At 66.1% G+C, this 21,359-nt stretch overlaps 1 protein-coding gene across 1 annotated transcript; it reads right to left on the reverse strand.

Annotated features, from left to right (window-relative positions):
• Positions 1–1,398: 1,398 nt before the first annotated feature.
• Positions 1,399–20,394, reverse strand: LRRC27 (leucine rich repeat containing 27). The gene is made up of 11 exons (XM_054585084.1): positions 20,262–20,394; positions 19,384–19,630; positions 17,601–17,731; positions 16,336–16,394; positions 15,782–15,916; positions 14,040–14,415; positions 13,026–13,172; positions 12,167–12,263; positions 10,717–10,835; positions 9,801–9,916; positions 1,399–1,619 (listed from the first exon to the last, which is right to left on the reverse strand). The coding sequence occupies exons 2-11, from the start codon at positions 19,573–19,575 to the stop codon at positions 1,399–1,401; spliced, it is 1,593 nt and encodes a 530-aa protein (XP_054441059.1). The 5' UTR covers positions 19,576–19,630; positions 20,262–20,394.
• Between the last annotated feature and the right edge of the window lie 965 nt (positions 20,395–21,359).

Genomic DNA, 21,359 nt, shown 5'->3' on the forward strand with positions numbered 1-21,359 from the left:
TCCAGGGCCCCTCCCACACCCCTGCCCGGGGCCTTCCGGGGCCCCTCCCACCGGCCCCAGGTCTCCTCCTCCGCTCTCCGCCCCCCATGCCCGTACCCCGGGCCACCGCCTCCGGGTCTGGCGCCCAGTGGCCACCCGGCACTGCGGGGAGGAAGTCCCGGCGGAGCGAGCAGGAAGCCGGCCGGGCTGGGCCAAGGCGGCGCGGGCGCCGAAGGGACACGAGTGTGCGCGCCGCGAGGCCCAGTCTTTCCCTCGCAGTGTAGGGGGCACTTGGCGGATCCCGTGGACTAGGCCCCCCTGAGTGAGGGAAGGGAGCGCGCAGGACCCTGGGTGCCCTGTGCGCCCAGGGAGGCCGCCCCAGGATTAGGGAGTGTGATCCCGCCTCTAAGTCCCAGTCGCGACCCTGCCGTCCTGGGTTGCTGGGGAAACAGCGGGCTCCATGGGACCCCGCCGAGGCCGGAGGAGCCGGAGCGCCATGCGGCCCGCTCACCGTGTGCGGGGACTCGGGGTAGGGAGAGCGGGACCCTGGCGAACACAGCTGGCCCGCGGCGGGGAGTGGGACATGGAAGCGCCGAGTGGACGCCGAACCCCCCCAGGACCTGCTCGTGCGCACCTTCCGCGCAAAGTTCCCGACTTTCGCGAGCACTTGCGCGCAGGGCCCAGCCTGTTGCAGTGACCTTGCCCGGATCCCGGCCCGGCCCCGCCCGGCCCCCTGAGCCGGGCTTGCTGCGCCTGACTGGGCACCGGAGGCTGGCCTGCGGCCGGTTGTCCTGGCGACCCGGACGCCGCCCGCTGCCAGGCCCCGCCCTGCCCCGCCCGGCCACGCCCTGCGTCATGGCCGCCACCCCTGGCGCCGCCTGGGACCGTGGGGCCGCCGCCGCGGCGGCGCTCGTGTTCGCCCTCAGGCGGCCGCGGGGCGCAGGGCCGTCCGAGAGGAGCCGGGGCGGAGCCGAGGGAGGCCACGGGGACCTCGAGGCGCCGCACCGCCCCAAGCTGTTCGGGACTGGGGAGCGAGGCCTGGGGAGCATCTGCCCAGCCCCAGCCGAGGCGCTGGCGGGGGAGGCGCTGGCGGGGGAGTGGGAGGAGAGCCAGCTGCGCCCTCCGCAGGCCCGGGCTCCAGCAGGCGCCGGAGGGACACAGGCCCGCCTCCTCCAGTCTTTCAGGAGACTTTCTCGGAGTCCCCATCCCATGTCCCCCGTCCTGGCCCCCGAAGCTACTGGAGAGCCCTCCGAGCCCAGTCGTCTCGCTGCTACATCGTCATGCCTTTGTCATGTCCCATTCTGTCTCTCCCGTGGCCCCGTCTGGAAGGGAAGATGCTACGGTCGCCTGGCCGGGTGGCTGGCGCCCCCGGCCCCACCGCCCCCTCCCTCGCATCCCTGGGCCCGTTCCCACTTCCTCTTACTGGAGCTCACCTGGGCTGGCCTCGCCCAGGCCCGGCTCCTTGCACACGGCCGCGTGCTTCTGGGATGGAACCAAAGCTGTCTGGTCCAAAGGCATGAGCCACCGTTCAGAGACCACGGTGCAGAGCCAGTGCCCACCGGCCACAGGTGTGAGGACCGGGCTGGGCCCTCCTGTTCGGACACAGGCCACCTCACAGCAAGTGCCACGCCGGGCAGTTGCTGGAAGGGGGAGGACAGATGAGGCCCCTGAGAACCAGAGCCTGGGGAGCACCTGCTGCCACGTGTGGGCAGCCATCCTAGGCTCAGGGCCAGCGGCGGGGGCGGGGGGGGGTGCATGGGCCCACCCCCGTCACCCCCATCACCCGCACTGCCACCGCCACCGTCACCGCTGGGCCGGCAGCGGGACCCACAGGCCGGGGCCTCTGCCACAACCTGTGCGGCATCTGCCCTGCTGGCCTTTCGTGGGGCTGGTGGAGACACTCAGGGGCCCTGGGAGGGGGCTGGTGCCTAGTGAGCCACCGCCACCCCCCGCAATTGCTGCCCTCCTGCATCCCCTGAGGGGGGTGGTGCCCCGCAGTGGCCCTGCATCCCTGGCGGGCCCAGATCTGGGAGCCTGGAGTCTGCAGGCATCTGAGCAAGAATACTTTCAGGGTGGGGCATCTTTTCCCCAAGTAACTGCTTTAGTTTCAAAACCGTTCCCCTGCAGCCCCTGCTCGGTGCCAGTTGTTTCTACGGAGGAGCCTGCTCCCCGCGCCAAGGCGCACACATGCAGAGCCCCGGCTGAGGGGTCACTGAGAGGGCCCAGGGGCAGTGTGTCGGCAACGCCCCCATGCAGAGGCTCCCGGGCCCCCGCCAGGTCCTCAACGGGCCCGCTTTGCCGTCTGCTGCTGTTTGTTCCAACGTGCACAGAGGAGAAACCCGCCCCTGTGGGTTCAGACTGCTTGGTCAGAAACGGAGCTCTCTCGCCAACGACAGGGAGCGGGCAGCCTGGGCAGGTGGGCCAGGTGCCCACCCTGGGCCGCCCGGCCACGGCCGCGAGGGGCACCCAGGCAGCCCGCCCGCCTGTGGGGGAGTGCGGGCACCGGCCCAGGCAACCCTGCTGTGCTCCTCGCCTGCAGCCTAAGCCTGAGGAGGGCCTGGAAGTTTCCACCCTGCACGGTCGAGTCTCAGCTCCCGGCAGAAGGACCCCACGGAGGGGCACGCAGGGAGCCCTGGGGGCCACCATGCGGCTTGTCGCACAGCATCAGGCAACCGCGGGCGTAAGGACATGGGACTGGCCCGGCCTGTGCACAGCACAGGGGAGGCTGGGGACAGAGGGGGTTGGGGAAGGTGGCGCAGAGGGACACCGACAGCAGCTGCCCGATCAGGAGGTGACAGGGGCCGCCGCCGCCAACAGAATGAAAGGCGCACAAAACCGGAGGCTAACGAGGGGGAAGTGGGGTCCCTGCCACACAAACAAGCCAGCGAGATGAGCGAACGTGGGGGGGGGGGAGGAAGTTCGAGCCGGTTGCCACCGCCGCAGGCTGACTCTGATGCTTTATTGATTTGAGAGAGAGAGAGACCGCGACCTGCTGCACCACGTACTGACGACTCCTTGGCTGGTTCTTGTTCGTGCCGCCCGGGGCGCAAACCCGCCACCGTGGTGGGTGGGGACAACTCGCTCACCCCCTGAGCTGCCCCGCCGGGGCCTGCACTCAATTCTTCCCGCTTTTCCTTTTGAACCATCTAACACGGCTGACTTTTCCCCACGCTCTGTTTCTAGGCTTCTTGGAGCAAAGAGCTTTTTCAAAAGGGCGGCGTGACGGGAGCCGGGCCCCTGGGGGAGGGGCGGGCAGCCCCCGCAGCACGGATGGCGACAGCATGGATGGCGAGGGCCCAGGGGGCTGGGCAGAGGAGGCGCCTCTCCCGGGGCCGTGCGCTCGGGGCGGCCGCCGAGCCCCACATAGCCAGCCGGCCTGAGAGAACACGGGAGGGGCGGCCGAGCCCGACGGGGGTCCGCCACCAGGAAGGGGGACGGGCAGAGGACGACACCGCTGGGGGGGGGGGCAGAGCTCACCCAGGGCCCCTCGTGGACTCATCTCGCAGCAGGAGTCTGCAAGGGGGTCTCCCCGCTGCGCGGAAGTAACAGCCAGGGACACCCTGGCCACGCTGGTGACGGTTGCTGGTTTGCGGAGTTCTCTTCCTCCTTTCAAGGTGGCTGGAAGCTTTCACGGCCCCCGAAAAAGTAACACAGGCAGAAAAAGCAAAGACAAGAACAAGACGGCAGGCTGCCTGCGCTGAGCACAGGGGGAAGAGCCCGCCCTGGGGCGCCCCGCACCCCCAAGGGAGGCCCCCGCACCGGGCTGGCTTCCAGGCCAGAGACATCTCTGTCCGTGCACGTGACGCTTTCTCATTAGTATTTATAAACGGTTTCGGGTGCTTAACACTTTGTGTTAGAAAATACACTCTGAGGCTGTGGTGCCGGTGGGCCTGGCGGAAGGTCCCCGAGCGCCGAGCTGCTGCTCAGGGTCGTCCTGACTTCTGCTCCGTGACTTCGTCCTGTAGCTTCCTGGCCTTTGGGGAGGGAGGGGGGACGACATTAGCCAGGCAGGCAGGATGGGGCCAGCCTGCGTCTGCGCACTGTCCTGTGCGGGGGCAGCCTGCTGTCCCTGGGGCCCCATTCCCTGCCCCCAGAGGTGCCTGCTGGTTGCTGGCCCCGCCCTTGTGGGAACAGTCCCACCCCCAAGGCCCCCCGGAGGCGTCCCTGCACACAGCCAGCCAGAGAGGGACCAGGAGAACCGAGCCTCCCAGTACCACAGTGCGGCCCCCTCTCGCCCACCACCAGTGGCCGTCCCACCTGAGACGCTCAGCTGCCCCAGGGGTGGTGGCAGCCCCATCCCCAACCCAAATGGGACTCAGCGTCCCTACAGAGGGGGGGAACCCTGGGGCTGGAATCTGGGGCAGACTCTGCTCCAGGGGCCTCAGCCCATCTGCTGCGCCAGCAGGAGGCAACGTGGAGCACGAGGCAGGCGGCCCGCAGGTGGCCAGCAGGAAGGAGCAGCCTCCCTCCGGCCTCCGCCCTGGGAAGCTGGCCAGTGGCGGTGTCCGCGGTGCCAGCCTCCACCCTCACTCCCCCCAGTCCTGTCTCCCTGGGGCACCGCCGGGACCCCCACCTGCAGCCCAGGCCCATTCCCGGAGCAGACGCACCACAGGACAGACACGCGGCCTGACCTCGTCCTGACCAGCAAATGCCAGCTTCTGCCAATCCCCGGTTACGTTTTCCCCTAAAATGTCTGCATTCTTTGTGGAGTTAAACACATACATTTTGCTTTCTACGTACCTGTCGCTGAGCCCCGCCAACGGTGGCCCTCAGTGTCCTCTCCCCCGTCAAGTCCTGATGGGCCTGTCTCCCCCGCAGACCCCCGGCCCCACGGCTCTCCACGCCGCACACGGTGGGTCCCCCTTCCCGGACACACACACTCCCCCTCTCTGTCTGCCCCTTGATTGGCAGCACACATTCTGTGGAAGCTTCCAGAGACAGGCTGTACCGGAAGTAACTTCTTTTGTCCTTTCTTCCACGCTGGCCCCAGCGTGGCCGGTCAGAGCACAGAACTCCCTCGGACGATGGCCACGACCCCGCCCGCTGAGAAGCCGCGTGGCCCGGCCTTCCCTCCTGGGGGCCTCAGGACCCGCTGCCCCTCGGACGCCGGGCCTTCAGCCTGGAGATGCAGCCCTCCCTCCCCGGGCTTGTTGCAGCTTCTCCCGCACCCACCGGCCTCTCTGGGACGCGGGGCCGTCAGCAGCGGCTCCTGGGGACAGGCTCTTCCCCCTCCCACCCGTTTCTGCCTCTCCTCTTCCTTCTGTCCTGCTTCCTGGGGGATGCACGTGAATGCCTGTGACTCCACGCCGAGAAGTCTCGGTTACCCGAGTGTCCTGCTTTCACTTTTCACGGTGGCCATGTTTCCTGATGTCGTCCAGAGAGTTTTAACTGTAGTTCTGATTCTGTTCCCCACAACGTCTCTTCTCCCAAACGCACTTCCCGTTGGTCTGCCGGCCTCTCCCTCACTCTGACTGAGCTGTCCCTCCAGGTGGGGACCCTGGACCCTCTCACGCCCCAGAGTGAGGCACCGAGCCCACCCACCACGGAAACACAGGCAGAGTTGGTGGAGGGGGCTTTTGGCTGGGAGGCATCCCTGCTGGTTGGGTCAGGACGAGGGACACCCTGGGGTCAGGATGCCAGGGTCCTTCGCATCGTCAGTCGATGTCCTCAGAGCGGACCCGGCAGGGCCTCGACTACGGGGAGCGCCTGGCTGCAGCAGCCACGAGGTGGCCCGTTCCCCCCCCCCCCCCACATGTGCAGAAGCGGTCACGTGCCTCCCTGGGCAGCGTGGGGCCTCCCAGAGGAACCTCTCCGGATGTCACGCCCTGCGCCTCCTGCTGGGTGGCGAGTGTCAACGAGCGGAGCCGGGAGGCTGGGGCCTGGGGACCTAACCTGGCCTTGTATAGGCTTCCAACTCTCCGTCTGTTTTCAGTTTTCTATCCTGTGCTTTTGGGCCCCGTAGCAGGAGTCATCTTGCTTCTCACTGCAGTTCCTCTCGGCTGGCCCTCACACTCCCCACTAGGTGGCTTGCTGCTGCCAAAGCGACACCCATGGCCTGTTAGGATACAGGCTCAGCGGCTGCAACGAAGGGCCCATCGGCAGCCGGGACAGAAGGTGGGGCACATCTGAGAGGGCAGTTCTTAGGGTTGCAGGCTGGTGCTCTGCTCCTTAACCTGAGGCCTTTGCCTCGGGGTCTGGCATGGCTGCCCCAGCGCCTGCCATCACATGTGCATTCCAGACATGCTTTGGAAGTTCATACACCTCTCTGTTCACATCCCACTGACCAGAAGGCGGTCACATGAGGTTGGGAGCCGTGGCCTTTGGGGGTGGCCTGGGCTCTTACGGACGGCACCAGGGGCATCACCCCGTCACGGCGGAGTTGACAAAGCCCTTCCCCAGGGCTGAGCACCAGAGCTCTCCTCTTCCGGGCCACCGGTCCTGTGTGGGTGGTGTGAAAAGACAGTCATTTGACCGAGTTCCTTGGTGGGCACATTTCAGAAAAAGACCACCGTAACTCAGATCGTCCCCCAAAACACGGCCCTCAGACGACGTGACACCCGCCCGCACCATGGTGCCCACGCGCCATGTCAGGTCTCCTTCCCTGCTGGGCGGGACTAGAAGGCCTGTGTCTGCCGCGGCCGCTGGAGGCCCAGGTGCACACTCTCCTTTCGTCCAACGCGGCGCGGCCGCGGGCAGGCGGGGGGCCAGGGAGGGGCGCTCTGGGGACGGCCGCCATGTGGGGAGGAACGAAACTGGCCGATGGGGGGGCCACCAGCCCTTCCCCACTGCACTCCTGAGGGCTTGACCCCCTCTTCCCCTGGCCTCCCAACTCCCGGAGGAGGCGAAGGGACTGAGGGAGCAGCGCAGAACGAGACACAGAGGCGGCACTCAGCCCCCTGCCCGCATGGCCTCGGGCTTGGGCGGCGCAGGGCGCGGGGGGCGAGGGCGCGCCGGGGGCGAGGACGCGCCAGGGACGCCGCACTTCCGTCTCCTCGTGGGCGCAGTGTGCAGGCCCCCTTGTATCCTGGGCCTTCACTGGGAGCCAGACAGTGCGTACTTCCTGAGAAACTTGACAGGATGTTTTTAATCACAGAGAAGCACAGACAGGCATGAAAGCATCAAGCACACGCGGTGGCCCGTGTTCCTGAGGAAGCAGCGCAGAGCTGAACACCAGCCCCGGGCTCCAGCACACGTGGGTCACTGTGGTGGCGGCCACATGCCCCTCGCCTCCCCGGGTGCAGGTTGCTGACCTGGGAAGCAGGGGCACCACCTTCTTCACACGGCAGTTTCGACGGTCCGGGGCTGGCGCCGCCAGCCTGAGCACCGTGGCTTCCTGCTGGCCTCTCTCTGGGTCCCGGGCTCTCCCTCTCCAGGGTCACAGGGCACAGGACCACAGGGCAGAACACCAGGGCCAGCGCTCAGGCTTCAGTTTCCAAAGAGGCCCTTGTCAAAGCAGCCTCACTCTGCCTGGTTTGCTGACACCGGTGGCCCCGCTGTGCCGCCCGCGCGCACCTTCATCCACGGCCCCCGGGGGCTGTGCTCACGGGCACCAGCCGGGGCTCACCGCCCACCAGCCCCCTCCCTGCCCTGCCCCCCCGCCGGGATGGCTGTGAGAGGCCTGAGAGTGTTCGGGGGCGGGCGGCGGTCCGGCTCAGCCCCTGTGCTGCCCCGCTTGCTGCTCTGGGTCTCCAGTCTCCCAATAAACCCCAGAATCAAATCATCCATTAGCCACAGAAGGACCGGCGGGGACTCCGAGGGCTTGCGGCGACTCTCCGGATCAAGTCGGGAAGAACTGGCATCTTAATACCCAGTCTTCCCGCCGTGAACACAGAACAGCCCTGTGTTTATCTCATTCCTCTCTGGCTACTTCCATCAGTTTTGTAGTTTTCCTCATGCAGATCTTGTACACGTGTTAAAGGCACATCTAGCACCAGTGTTGGGTGCTAACGTAAATAAGGCCGTGTTTCTCGTGTCAAATCCCACTTACTCGCCGCTGGCGCGCCGTCAATGACTGGCTTTTGAACGTGACCTCGCATCCTGAGCCACTGCTGCGGCTGCTCACTAGCCGCACGGCTGCTTGTCGCCTCGTCGGGGTTTTCTGCGTAGACATTCGTGTCAGCTGAGAACAAAGTTTCATCTCTTCCTCCTTAAGCAGGATGCCTCTTCCCTCCTGTGTGGCCGTGACCGTCAGGGATCCCCGTCCAGTGCTGGAGGGGCCAGGGGGAGGCTCGCCCGGGTTCCTGACCTCAGGGGCACCTGGCGCCTCGCCGGCGGGCGTGGCGTCAATGGGCTGCAGTGTCGGCAGATGCTCCCCGTCAGGCGGAGGAAGTTCCCCTCTGCCTTGTTCGCAGAGAGCTTTACCCAAACGGATGGTGGCTTTTGTCATTTGCCTTCCCTGCCTTGAGGACAGGGTCACAGGATTCTTCTTTAGCCTGCGGCTGCCACTCACTACATGACTGGATTTTGGAGTGCCCGGCAGCCTCGCACGCCTGCGGTGGGTCCCAGCTGCTCACTGGGAATGGCACTTCCTGCACACCGTGGGGCGTGGGTGGCCAAGTTTTGGTGAGGATTTTGCATCTATGTTGAGATTGGTCTACAGGTCCCTCTCGGGGGACGTCTTCATCTGGCTTTGGTGCTGGGGTTATGCTGGCCTCACAGAGGGACTTACCAAATGTCCCCTCTGCTCCATCCTCTGGGAGAGAAGGTAGGAAGTGAGTGCATGATGCCTTCCTTAAATATTTGGTAGAACGCAAACCATCCGTGAACCTATTGAAATGTTATTAATTCATTTTCTTCAATAGATACCAGTCGACTCAAATTTGTTACTGTGAGTTTTGGAGTTTTGGCTGATGGTGTTTTGCAGGGATCTGGTCCATTTCGAGTAGGAGATGAAATCTGAGCGCACAGGGCAGCTCATCGCCAATTCTGGAGCTGAAGCTGGAGGCAGTGGGGGGGTCCTGTCTGGAAGCCCTAGAAGGTGGGGCTTGGGGTGCGAGGCGGTGGCCACACAGTGAACCACAGGCTCGGAGGTCAGTGGGCTCGCCCGAAGGCTGGAGCGTCCCCTGGGCCGGGCAGGGAGGCTCTGAGCAGGGGGCAGGGTCGGAGGGGCAGCGTCCCTGTGAGGTGGCCCAGGCTCTGCTTGGGCCTCAGGAGAGCGGGGACACACGATGGAGCCCCCAGACGGGCGGCAGGGACAGTGCCGCTGGCTCTGGGGACAGGCTCGGTGCAGCCTGGCACCAGCGGGCCTGCGGAGCAGCCCCAGGGGCCGGGCTGGGCTGAGGGACGCACAGGCAGGCTTGGCCACGGCCGCAAGAACCGAGGCGCAGAGGCCTCCGGGGTCAGCTCCGGTGATGCCCGGCAGGTCTGGTCACTCAGCAGGGTGTGGGGGGGGGCAGTGGCTCCTTTCACGGCCGGGCGGGCTGCCCACATGTCCTTCGGGACAGGAGGCCTCCTCTCCGATCGCTGCATCACTGTCCCAATGAAAGACGTCGCAGGACACGCAGAAGGCACTTCCCCATCAGGCGCTGCGCGGCTCGGCCCGCAGGGGTGGGGCACGCCGGACTCACGCCGCACCGGTTCCGCGGATACGGCAGAAGGCGCTGCGGGGCCGCCCAGGTGGCCCGGACCCTCCGAGGGCTCACACGGGGCGAATACGCGCCCTGGCCCTCTGAACAGGCGCCGTCTGGGCCCGCCCCGCACGGCAGGCCCCGCAGCGCCTGGCCGCCCACGGCCTCAGAGCACGAGCTCCCAGGGGACACGCCGAGGCCCCTCCCGCTGTTACCCGCACGATTCACTTTCAGGCAGAGCTGACAAGGGCTCACGGGACCCAGGCCCTCTGCAGCCCCCAAATCCCCGCGAGCGGCGCAGTGCCCTGAACACGCGCCCCCGCCGGATGTGCTGCTTCAGCTGCTCCTCCGGCGCCCCCTCGCGGCCGGCTCTGCGGAAACCCAGGGCCGCGCTCGGGCTGGTCTCGGGATTTCCGCTCCCAGGGGGGAGGCACAGCCTTCCCGCCCCCGCCGTGCCCCGTGCCCCCCCGCCGACCCCCGCGCTCCTCCGGACGCAGTGACAGTGATGACGAGGCCACCTGCGGCCGCCCACCGCGCAGGGCCGGCTCCCAGGCAGGCCCGGGCGCCCCCAACCCTTCCCCCGAGCTCCAAGCTGCTGGCACCCACCCTGGGCTGCGAAGACTTCAAGGTCACGGAGGTGCAGCACGCTGAGCAAACTGCTCCTCACGCCACACGATGACGAGCGTGTCTGTGTTCGTCAGGTGCACCGTTTTAATAAACGCCCAACAGAGGAACAGGACGTCGAATTAAGCAAGGGTTCTAAACGCATCTGCTCCGTTGGCGTCGGGGCTTCGGGGCCGCCGCCGCCGGGGCACACGCAGCAGCACTCGGAGCGGCAGAGCGAGGCCCGCGGCGCCTGCGGGACGCGCGGAAGGCGGCGGGGAGGGCGCGCCAGCGAAGGGAAAGCAGGGGCGGGGGGAGTGGGGACCGGCCCGGCCCCTTCGCAGCTGCTGCTCCCAGCGAGGAGGTCCCTGGGGGACGTGCGGACACAGGGGTGACAAGTCAGGGGCTACAGCAGCCCCCAGGGGCCCCGCCCTCCGTCCCATCGGAGCCCCCGCAGGCCTGGACCGCCCACCTGTCAGGTACTGGCCGGGAGCCACGGCCTCTGGGCCTCAGGGGCAGCGGGAGGGCTGAGCACGGGGCAGCCACAGCCCCCACCCCAGGGACCAACCTCAGCTTGTCACTTGCTCGCAGGGACCTCTCTCTGCTTTGTCCCCTCCCTCCGTGTGGGTTCACTGGTGCTCTTGCCTTGTCCGGCAGATCTGCAGCAAAGGGAGCCTTGGACGCCACCTAGGGAAACCCACCAGGTGCTCTCAGGGTCCATGGGGACGCTGCCGTGAGCACAGACCCCGTCCCCAGGGAGACCACGGAACGGCTGTCGGAGAATGCACCCCCCAACCCCCGCCATCACCCCAGCCTCAACCCAGGCGCCCCGCCGCCAGGTGCAGGAAGTGGCCCAGGCTGGGCCTGGCTGGGAGGCTCCCACGGCACCTGGCCACACGGCGGGAAGGTCTGGCCACACGAGGTGGAACACACACGACCTGCCAGGACCAGGTCTTTCATGCCGACACGGCTCTTTTTCAATCCCTGAGCTTCACGCTGAAACATAGCTGACAGCGGTCAGAAAGCCCATGTTGCCAACATCCAGGTGGGGCCCCCCGGATGGCACACTAGGCAACCTTCCCAACCGCCCTGTGGACATGGCCCTGCACCACTCAGGGACCTCACGGGCCGACGGCGGAGACCGAAGGCCTGCCCTCCGTTCTGCCTCTGACCGCTGGCCCGCCCTGACCTCGTCGCCTGGCTGGGTGCCCCGCGAGACCCAGGCGAGGGTCATTCGGGACGTGCGCTGGGCACAGGGGTGCCGGTGCCGCTCTCGCCCCTGGCTCGGCGGCAGCAGCTGCCTCCCCTCAGATTCTGCCTCCCAGGCCCCAGCGGGGCCTGCATCCGCTGCGCGCAGCCCGGACAGGGCGCCTCTGGCCGAGCCCCACTGCAGGCAACTCTGAGTGCCAGGCCGCCGCCCTGCCTCGGGGAACTTCAGGGCTGTCCGCAGAGGCGGGGCGGGGGGGGGAGGGGCGGGATGGGACACGGTGGGGGGCCTGCTCCCGGCTGGGTCTGGGACTGGCTCACCTGCCGTGTCCTCTCTAAGTAAATTCCCTGGTAGAACCCTGGGTGTCCAACGAAGGTGCTTAACACCCAGGAAAGGGAAGAGGGGCAGAGGGAGGGGAAAGAGAGGGAGGGAACCAGCTCCAGCACCGCCCCCCTGAGCTGCAGCTGCCCCGTCCCTGCCTGGGCTCAGACACCCAGACGGTTTGGGAGAGAACAGGGGAGACAGATGCTGAGCACCACACAGGATGCGGCAGCAGCCCGAGCCCCGGGGACAGGGAGCGCAGGCCCGTGCACGGCCGCTTCTCGGCTTCCGAGGTGCCGGCCTCCCAGGAGCTGGGGGGGGGGCGGGGCAGGAGACCCACCCCGGCGCCCGAGGGCACCCTCGACTCCCGCCGGTGCCCACCGCGTCACAGGATGGAGCTGGGCGCACGCAGGCCCGGCGCCCAGCCTTCTGAGCTGCCGTCAGGGCCCCAGGGCAAGGTCCTGCCCCCCCCCCGCCGTCCCCCACACACCAGGGGCCGCCTGGGAGGCGGGAGCGCGCTGAGCCCCTCCGTCTTCCCCCCCATCGCCCGGGCCTGCTCTCGCCACTCCTGCAGGGTGCGCTGGTCTCTGAAGGAAAGACGGTGTCGCATTAGTCGAGAAGAGCTGCAAAGCTTACGAGGATTCCTACCGTCAGTTTCCAAGCCACACAAGGAAGCCCTTTATTCTGGTCCATCTGCCCAGAGGGCGGACACCGGCCCGACACGTACGGCACTGGGGGCGGCTCCTGATGCCGCCCGGGCAGAGCTGGGCACGCCCGTCCCATCAGGCTGTGGGAAGCTGGCCCTCCTGAGCCCCTACCGGGGAGGCAGGAGGCCAGGCCCTGGGAGGGTTTATTCCCAGCGGGGTGACTCACAGAGGAGGGGCGGGGCGGGCGGCCCCCGGAGTGAGCAGCCCGGGGGCTCCTGGGAGGGACCTGCCAGGCCCCGGGGGCACGCGCGGGAAAGGACAGGGGAAGGAAGGTGCTGCCCCCCTGCCCCGGCCCCCCTGACCTCCAGCTGCTGGGGCCCCCCCCAGCCAAACCCAACCAGGAGGGGAGGGGTCCCCGGGGCTGTGGACGAGGCCCGTGCCGGCACCCCAGGGCCCGGATCACGGGGAAGGCGGGCTGCGGCTGAGGCGGGGGCCAGGGACTCGGCGAATGTGGGGTCCAGCACCGCAGGCCCAGCGAGGCCAGGGCACGCTATTTTTAAATACCGTTCTTTAGAACTACCTGCCAGCCAAGTAACTGAGAGGGGCACAGGGTGGATTAAGGAAGAGTGGGAAATCCGAGGTCGGTAAGGGACGAAGGCAGCAGCAGGAGGCGCGCGGGGGCAGGGGCAGGGGCAGGCCCACCTCCTGCGCTGCTCCATCAGCGCCTGCTTCTCCCGGAGCTCCCCCAGCGCCGCGGCCCGCCTCTCCGCCAGCCGCCCCGCCCCGCGCGCCACCGAGTGCGCCGGGGCCGGGTCCGGCAGGACGCCCTTGACGGGGGCCGCCTTCCTTCTGGAACGACACAAGGCTTTCAGCCGGACACCTAACAAAATCCCATGATGAACACACCCCTAGAAGACATGCCTTGAGAAACAAACGCGACCTGAGAGCAGGGCTCGCGGGCCAGTTGCATGCTGGGCCGGCCGCTGCCCCCCCCAACAAAGCTGCCAGGTGACCCCAGGCTGCGGGCCCTGACACGGTCCCCTGAGTGACCTGGACCAGTGCTCATCACTGCTCCTAACAAAAACGATGGATGGGGAAGGAGGTCTCTGAGCGCAGGCCTCGGCGGCCCTGCCCCCAGGTGGGCGGCGCAGGCCCGACCGGCCCGGCACCCGCAGGAGCCTAGGGTACGCTGCCGGCACCTGCCGGGCTGCAGCCAGTAACGCTGCAAAGCGTTTTATCTGAAAAACTCCGCGCCAACAGAGCAGGTGAGAGGACAGTGCAGCGAACACCGGGACCCCTTTCCTGCGGACCAAGGGCTGCGATGCACTCGATACCCCTCAGCCCCAGCCCGCGTGGACCTAGCACTCACACACGCATAGACAACACGCACAGGCCACACGTATGCATGCACTCATGCCGACACTCCACGCACGCACCACACTGCACACGCAGCACACCATGTGCAACAAACACACTATACACACATGCACGCATGCAGTCAGACGCACGGGTTTGGGGTTTCTGTCGGGCAACCACCTCCTTGGAGCTGTGAGGAGCTGACCTGACCCCGGAGCCAGGCTGGGCCACCGCGCAACCGGCGATGGTGACGGCCAAGCGGGCAGGCGCGCGCCTCCCCGGTGGCTTGGCAGACAGTTACAAAGCAGCTTTTCAACTTTGCCAAGACCAAGGCGGCAGGCCGTGGCTCTGGGGTCGCACCTGAGGGTGTGTCTGGGACTGGGGCGCGCTTCCTCCCGGGCGCACAGCATGGCCCGGAGCTTGGGAGGCAACTCCAACGCTAGGAGCTGGTTTTCCAGAACCTCTGCCTGCTCCTTCTCAACGATTTCCTGCCGCAGCTTCCAGAAGCGCCGGGTCTCCTCCTCAGGCAGCCAGTCTTCCCCGGGGCCGGGGGATCTCCTGCGCGCACGTCGGTCCAGGCTTCCGACAGGCGGGCCCGGGCCCCCAGTTTCTGTCGGCCTGGCCGCCTCTAGCCCCCGAGGCTTTGTGGTGTCTCTGTCGGGTGCACGTTCTCCGGGTAGGTCCCCACGGGGATGTGGCAGCCGGTGCGCGTTCATCACCTCAGGGGGTGGGATCGCTGGAAAGACAAGGCCCCGGCTCAGCCGCCTGCGCGGCAGCACCCAGGGCTTTGCATGCTGCGCAAAGCCCGCCGGCACAGACGCTGCCCCGCTGCTGCCCGCCTCTGCCGGGCGCCCTCGTTTCGGCCGCCTCCGGGCCCCGTGCCTGCTGCTTTCAACGGGCAGCGTTTCTGCTGACGTTCAGACGTTCTCGTCTCCAGCTCTAGGTGAGCTGTGGGAGAGCGCATGGCCCGCAGCGTGTCCGTCGCTGTCTCTGCCAGGGTCTGCGTTCGGCGCTGGGGCCACGGCGTCCCACGGCGGGTGGCCCCTGGTCGCCAGCGGTGCCCAGACACCCTGACAGGCTGCAGGCGCCCCCAAACCCGGCCACCTCAGCCTCCCTGGCGTGCAGCCTCGCCCCCTTTCTGTCCTCAGACACATTGTAAACAGCTCTGACCACTGCTGAGTTACTTCTTGTAAAAAGGGGATTCAGTTTCAGACTTTCAGGCCTAATCTACCTTCCTGTTTTCTGCTCGTCAATCACACATCTTGTGTGTTACGCAGGTACAGACTTCAAGGTCAAAAACAAAAACTGCAATGGAGATGACAGGTAGTAAGAATGCAGGGCGCCTGCCCGGGGTGCGGGCCAGGTCCCCAGTAGGGGGCGCACGAGAGGCACCCACAACATGGGTGCTTCCCTCTCTCCCTCCCTTCCCTTCTCTAAAAATAAATAAAATCTTTAAGAAAAATTTAAAAATATGGAAAAAACATTAAAAAAAAATCTCATGTTTATTACTCATTAAAAAATTCTAGAAAGTATTTTTCAATACTAATGATTTGCTATCTTTTTCCTAAAGAAAAAGCCGTTCTCCACACCCACGTCCAAGAGATGAGCTCAGAAGGTCGGGCAGGTAAAGGCCTGGCTGTCGAGCGCTGTCACCGCGGCGCCGGCCCTGCACGACCCCGTGGCCCGGGTCTCCCATGGGGCACGCGCCGTGGCCACACAGAATTCATGACACACGCGTGCCCAGGACAGTGCTCCCGACGCTCTGGGCTCGGGGTTGGTGCTTTGAGACAAAAACAGTTTATGAAACGGGCGATTGTGGTCCAATGGACCAGGCTACTCTTGAAACAGTCGCCTGATGGGGCTTTGGGGCTGAGGACTGTTTCGCTGCCTTCGGGCCAGGGAACTCGCACCCACCCCACCCACACCCACACCAGGCTCTGAGGCCGCAAACTGGGAGCTCGGAGCAAGGAAAGGCGGGCCTGCCTGCCTGTGACCCGGTGCCGGGGGCGTCCGGCGAGGACACAGGAGGACCCCCGGGCCCTGACTTTAACATGCACTGACTTCGGATTCAGTGCAGTTTGTCACGGTAATTGTCTACCAACCGCAAGAAGCCGGCGCTGCGGCGCAGGCGCGCAGGAAGCTCAGGACGGCGGCCGAGCCTTTCTGCACCACGCGCTGGGGCGGGAACTCCACGGGGCAGTGCCTCAGGTTCAGAGCCCTCAGCGTCCTCACGTTCCCTGCGGGGGCGGGGGGAGCACAGCAGCATCTACAGACCGTTCTGTGCGCTGAAAACGCTCAGCTGAACATCAGGGGGAAAGGGCTCTATTGAGAATTCTGAGTAAAATGATGCGCCAGATGCCTAAGATTTGCTAAAAAAAAAAAACCTAACAAAACTCCCCAAGGGGGGCAGATTCATAGATTTAGACCAGCCTGGCTACAAAAATAAATAAATAAGTAACATAAACAGACAGAAGCAGCAATAATAGCCCTCAGGTAAAAATCACAATACAAAGCTGCTAAAATACTCGACCTAATACCCGGGGACCGGGACACCCGCTGGCCTCCCCTCGGGCCGCACGGCAGGTCCCTGCAGGTTCCGCGGCCTCGCAGGGCCCCGCTTTACTGCCGCATTTCACTGCGCTGTCTCAACGCTTACCCAGCTCCACAGGTAACGTTTTGATAGGATTTCTTTCTAAAAGCAAAGTTTTCAAATACCTTTAAAACAAAACAAAAATGTATCATTTAAAAGGCAGGGTATTAAGTGGCTGCCCCTAAACTATACGTTTCTCCATGTGCCTTGGTGTTAAGGGGGTACGTCTGCGAAGCGAGCACATGCAGGGTCCACGGCCTTGGCACCTGGGCCAGGCCCTCGCCCGGCCCTGCGGACACCCAAGACCACGGCACTCACGATTGAAAAGCTCCTTTCAGAGCCAGTGAGCTACAGGGCTGCAGGTGAAGCGCCCGCTGCAGGCCCCCGTTCTGCCGGTTCCCAGTGGCCTCGCGACTCCCGCAGGCAGTCGCTCGCGTGCGAACTGGGGTCGCCTTGCACACCTCCCTTCCTCCCACACCCACGTCCGACCTGAACGCGCCAGCTCCCGCGTCTTGCCTTGCCCAGGGCACCGCCCCTCGCTTGGGCTGCTGCAGGGGCTTCCCTGCCGCCCCCTGCCCCTCTCTGCAGGGGGCCAAGGGCCACGTCAGATCCCACCGCAGCCCAAACCCGCTGAGTGAAATCCAAAGCAGCAGCCAGGCCGCGAGCTGGGCCCGCCCTCTGGGGCTGCGCCCCTACCCGCGCCCGCCCAGGAACGCTGCTCTGCTTCCCTTGCCTGGAGGCACTGACACAGAGGAAGGGCCTGAAATGTCTCTCCGAAGGCGCCGAAGGTGAGGCAGCACCGGCAGGGGGACTGGCCCCGGAGGGAAGGGCCCTGGTGGTGGGCGTGGCTCCCGAGGCCGAGAGGAGGCCAGGCCGCTGTCCCCGGCGCGGGGCGCGGGGGCAGGCGTGACGCATCTGGACAGGAGGTGCCAGAACCCCCGCAGCCAGGGCGCAGGGATGGGCCAGAGACACGCACCCACTTCTCCAAAACGGAAGAAGGCCTCATCACCCACCAGGGGGCAACACAGACACACAGGGCCCACAGGGGCCGTGGGGTCCCAACCCTCCAGGCAGCTTCACACAGCAAGTCAGAGAGGGAACCAGACACTGCGGAGCTGGCAGGCCGGTCCAGCGAGGGCACCGTGGCCTCCGCGCTACCCAGCGTCCCGCACACGCAGCCAGCCTCAAAGTGCCCAGTACGCAGTTCTGTTCCAACTCAAACTTCAGCCAGGGGGAGGGGCTGAGCAGCCGCCCGGCAGGCAGGCAGGCAGGCAGGCGGGCGGACACTCCGAAGGGCCGGGCGCTCAGCCGGGCGCACGCGGGCGACGCACCTGTGAGAGCCCACCCCGGGGGGCAGCGCCGCGATCCTGTTGTGCCGCAGGTCCAGCCAGGTGAGGCTCGGCAGCAGCTGGAAAAAGTCGGTGGGGAGGGTGCTCAGGGCATTTCTCTGAAGATGCAGTTGCTTCGGGGAAAGAAAAGACCATGTTTTAAACACGGTACATCCTGAGAGCATTTCCACAATAGCTACTAGCTTCTACAACCACCTGTGTCAAGTAGAAGACAAAACGGGACCATTTTACCTGACACAGTTTAAACAGCAGATGTGAGACTGGACCTGAACGCGAGACTCGCCGGGAGCGCCCGCCACTGCCGGGACTGAGGGCGTGTCCTGACCGGCCAGCGCTGTCCCCCTGCGTGTCGGCAGCTCGCACGCCGCTTCCAAAGTGCCCTCTGGCACCGAGCTCGCTCCTCTCCCCGCCGCGACCCGCAGCGACTGTGCCCAGCACGGAAGCAGCCACGTCCGGTCCCGGGGCGTGCCCCGCGGGAAGAGCCTCCGGACGTGCCGCGCCCCAGGCCGCCCGCTGTGTCCTTACCTGTGGTCAGCGGCCGCACAGGAACCATCCCACACTGCACAGCTAGGACGCTGCACACACCGACCCGGTGAAATCAAGCCGGGGTCATAAAGGAGGTAACGACGCAGGAGGGAGGGGAGAGCGCAGAGCAGCGGCGGTAGAATGTGCGTACGACGTCCCGGCCAGAGCGGAAAGTGAGGGGCGACGGCAACGTCTCCGCTGACGCTGCCGTGCGTGCCTACCGTTCCCGTTACGCACACGCACACACACGCACATGCACGCACACGCAATCTGCACGGCCAAGTTGGCAGAGGACAGGTGGTCAGAACACTGGCCTGGAAGCCAGACTTTCTGGGTTCAAACCCAGGTTTCAAAACCTGCTGGCTGTGTGACTTTGAACCGGCTCCCAAACCTCCCTGGGCTCGAGTCCTGACCCGCCTCCTGGGCGTTGGGGGGTGCTGGGGGCTGTGCCCAGCAGTGCACGGTCAGCGCCCACTCTCATGGCGGCACTGCCGCTTCTACGGAGGACCCCGAGTTTGGCTCGGTGCCACGGCACTGGTGGGTGCACTGAGGGGCGTAAGCCGCCACCTCTACAGTGCGACACGTCCAGTGGGTGCCAGGTCGCGGACGCGGTGCCTTCTGTGCCTTCTCACCGCGCCCTTATACCTCCCCTGTGAAAACCCTCTCATTCCCACCTTCCAGAAGGAGACAAACGGGGTCCCACCGACCACAGGGCCGCCGGAGCACCTAGGGAGCACCCAGGGAGCACCCTCGCAGCCTCCCTGGCCGAGCTAGGCTCTGATGGGACCTCAGTCCAGAACCACAGCCAAGGACAGGGGCTTGCGTGACAAAGCGCCAGGCCTGTGACGTCCGCTAAGCGTGGGTGAAGCAGTCTCCACAGCCTCAGCGTTGCCCAGCGGGGCTTTAGGGGTTTGGGGGTTTGTGTTTTGAATGAGAGACTGGGGCTGTTTCCGGCAGGGGTCCCTTCCACGACTCTTTGGTGCCCAAGGCTTTCTCGAGGAAAGAGGGTGTCAGAGCACGACCCTGTGGGGGGCCCCCTGTGGCTGGTCCCCATGTCTGGGTCTCTCAGTTGTCGTGAGCAGCCCACGACGCCTGTGGAACCCTCCTCCGTCTCATTCTAGAATTTCTCTCCCGCAGACACGCCTGCCAGAGAAGGCCACGCGGTGGGGGGGGCGCGGGGGGAACCGCTGGCTCACGTCTGCTCGGTGGGCACACAGCACCCCAAGACGCACCCGCTTACTTTAAGGGTGGGGATCTGAAGGATGTCCCCCAGATGCTGAAGTCCACTCCGACTCAAGTCTAGGATTGGCGAGGAGGAGAAGATGGCCCCGGTCACCCTCGTGTGGCCATCTTCGCAGGCAGAAGCCGTCGGGCTCCCCGCCTGAGCCGCACCGCCCTGGGGCGCCGCAGCCTCAGCGCCGGCTCCCTCCATCCGCGAGGATGCGAATCTGCGAGGCCGCTGCTCACCCTCCGCAGCCTGGAGTCGCCTGGAGACGGGAGGGGACACAGCACAGTTAGGACCGCTGCTCGTTCACGGGCGGCCGGGCTCGCTGCGTGGCCAGGCTGCTCACAAAACCCCCAGTTTTGAATGCACAGCATCATCAAGTTGACTTTTAAATTCGTGTAAAAAAAAAAAAACAACAAAACAATCCTGGGATGCAAGAAGGTCCGGATACGACGTCCTGCGGCTCACTCGGCCCCACGGAGTTCTGCGACGTCACTTTTAACGCCTGGGAAACGCAGAACACGAATGGCCACGTCGGGGAGGCAACGGGCCGGAACGCGTCCGAGTCCGACAACAGCGCCCCCCTCCCGCAAGCGGGGCCTACGGAACCGCCCCAACGGCGCGCGGCCCCCGCTGCGGGGCGCGTCTCCGAGCCCACGGGCCGTGGGGCGGGCGCCTCCAACCGCCCACCCCGCCGGCGAGGCCAAGGTTTGAAAGCCGGGAACAGCACCCCAGAGCCTACGCGAGGGCGGGCGGGCGCCGCGGCTGCTGCAGGTGCCCGGCGTCCCTATCCCGGCCGGGCGGTCCAGGCCCGGGGCGCGGCCTGTCCCGAGCACCGCCTTCCTCCCGCAGCCGCCCGCCCGCCGCGCCCGCGAGCCACGCGACCCCCTCACCTGCGGCCCTACCCCTGCTTCTCGCCAGCGGCGTCCCCGCACTAGCACATCCGGGAGCCGTGTTCGCCAGCCTGGAGCTGCAGCCAACAATGGAGGCCTCCGGCGCACGCGGTCGCCATGGAGACGCCCGGCCGGCCCTACGGGGCCCAGCAGGCGCCAAGCCGCGCGGAGGCGTGGTGCGCGTGCGCGCGAGGCCCTGCCTGCCGCAGGCTCCGCCGGGACCTGGCGCTGGCCCGCCTCCCGCGATCCCCGGTGCGTGGGGCAGAAGCGTGCCCGAGAGTAACGGGGTCCAGCGCACGGGCCCCTGAGCACAGCCAACTAGCGCACGGGACGGTCGCTTTCGGGCCCGCCGCCGGCGTCCCGAATTCGCTAGCCCGCCGAGCCTGAGTCGGCGCCTCAGGGCGGCCCTGGGTCCTCCAGGGCCACAGGTGTCGCAGCGGGCGGGCGGGCGTGCGACCCAGCGGCGGCACCTGCACCCATGGGGGCAGGGCGCGGTGGGCCGGGAAGGTTGGAGGTGAACTGAGGACCGGTGACCTGCCGGAGACCGGGCGCCCTGAGCTCCACCCACGGGTGGGCCGGCCCCGTGGGTGTCCTGCCGCCGCGGCGCCGTCCCTCACCCACCGCGGACCTCCCCGGAGCACGACGGGCGGAAAGCGCCCCCGCCTCCCGCCGCTGAGGACGGTGGGCCGCAGCCAAGCCCGGGCCCCGCCCCGCCCTTCGAAGTAGAAAGGTTTTCCGGCTGCTGCTGCGACGCCTGATCTCGTGCGATATTCCTCTCGTGACCCAGTTAGGAGACCCTGGGAAAGGGGTGTTCCCCAAATCACAGGTTCCCCCACGTTTCAGTAATTTCTGGTGAGCAGGGCACGTTCTCTTGTTGAGAAAGCAGTGACCGGTGAAGCAGCTTCTTGAGAAGACACAACTACAAGGGCAGCGAACATCTCTAACTGACAAAAGGAAGGCCGAGCATACGAAGTGCTTAGTTTCCAGGGTCAAACGAAAAGCTTTCAGAACTCCGGCTCTGGCTTGAGCAGCTTGGTGTGTATGCAGAGATCGCTACTTTCAGTGTCTGATGGACGCTCCTCATCTTGAAATTCACAC

The sequence above is a fragment of the Pteronotus mesoamericanus genome, unplaced genomic scaffold, assembly GCF_021234165.1.
Source record: "Pteronotus mesoamericanus isolate MK-2021 breed Mesoamerican mustached bat unplaced genomic scaffold, CSHL_Meso_final contig_1201, whole genome shotgun sequence".
NCBI lineage: Eukaryota > Metazoa > Chordata > Mammalia > Chiroptera > Mormoopidae > Pteronotus > Pteronotus mesoamericanus.

What these genes read in the sequence shown, in the direction of transcription:
- LRRC27 (XM_054585084.1), bottom strand. Translation starts at nt 19,575, where the DNA reads ATGGAGGGAGCCGGCGCTGAGGCTGCGGCGCCCCAGGGCGGTGCGGCT. An exon ending in AACGTTACCTGTGGAGCTGG is followed by an intron (nt 15,917 to 16,335) that starts GTAAGCGTTGAG and finishes CCGCCCCCGCAG; the next exon opens with GGAACGTGAGGACGCTGAGG. An exon ending in CTGATGGAGCAGCGCAGGAG is followed by an intron (nt 12,264 to 13,025) that starts GTGGGCCTGCCC and finishes TCTTTCCTTCAG; the next exon opens with AGACCAGCGCACCCTGCAGG.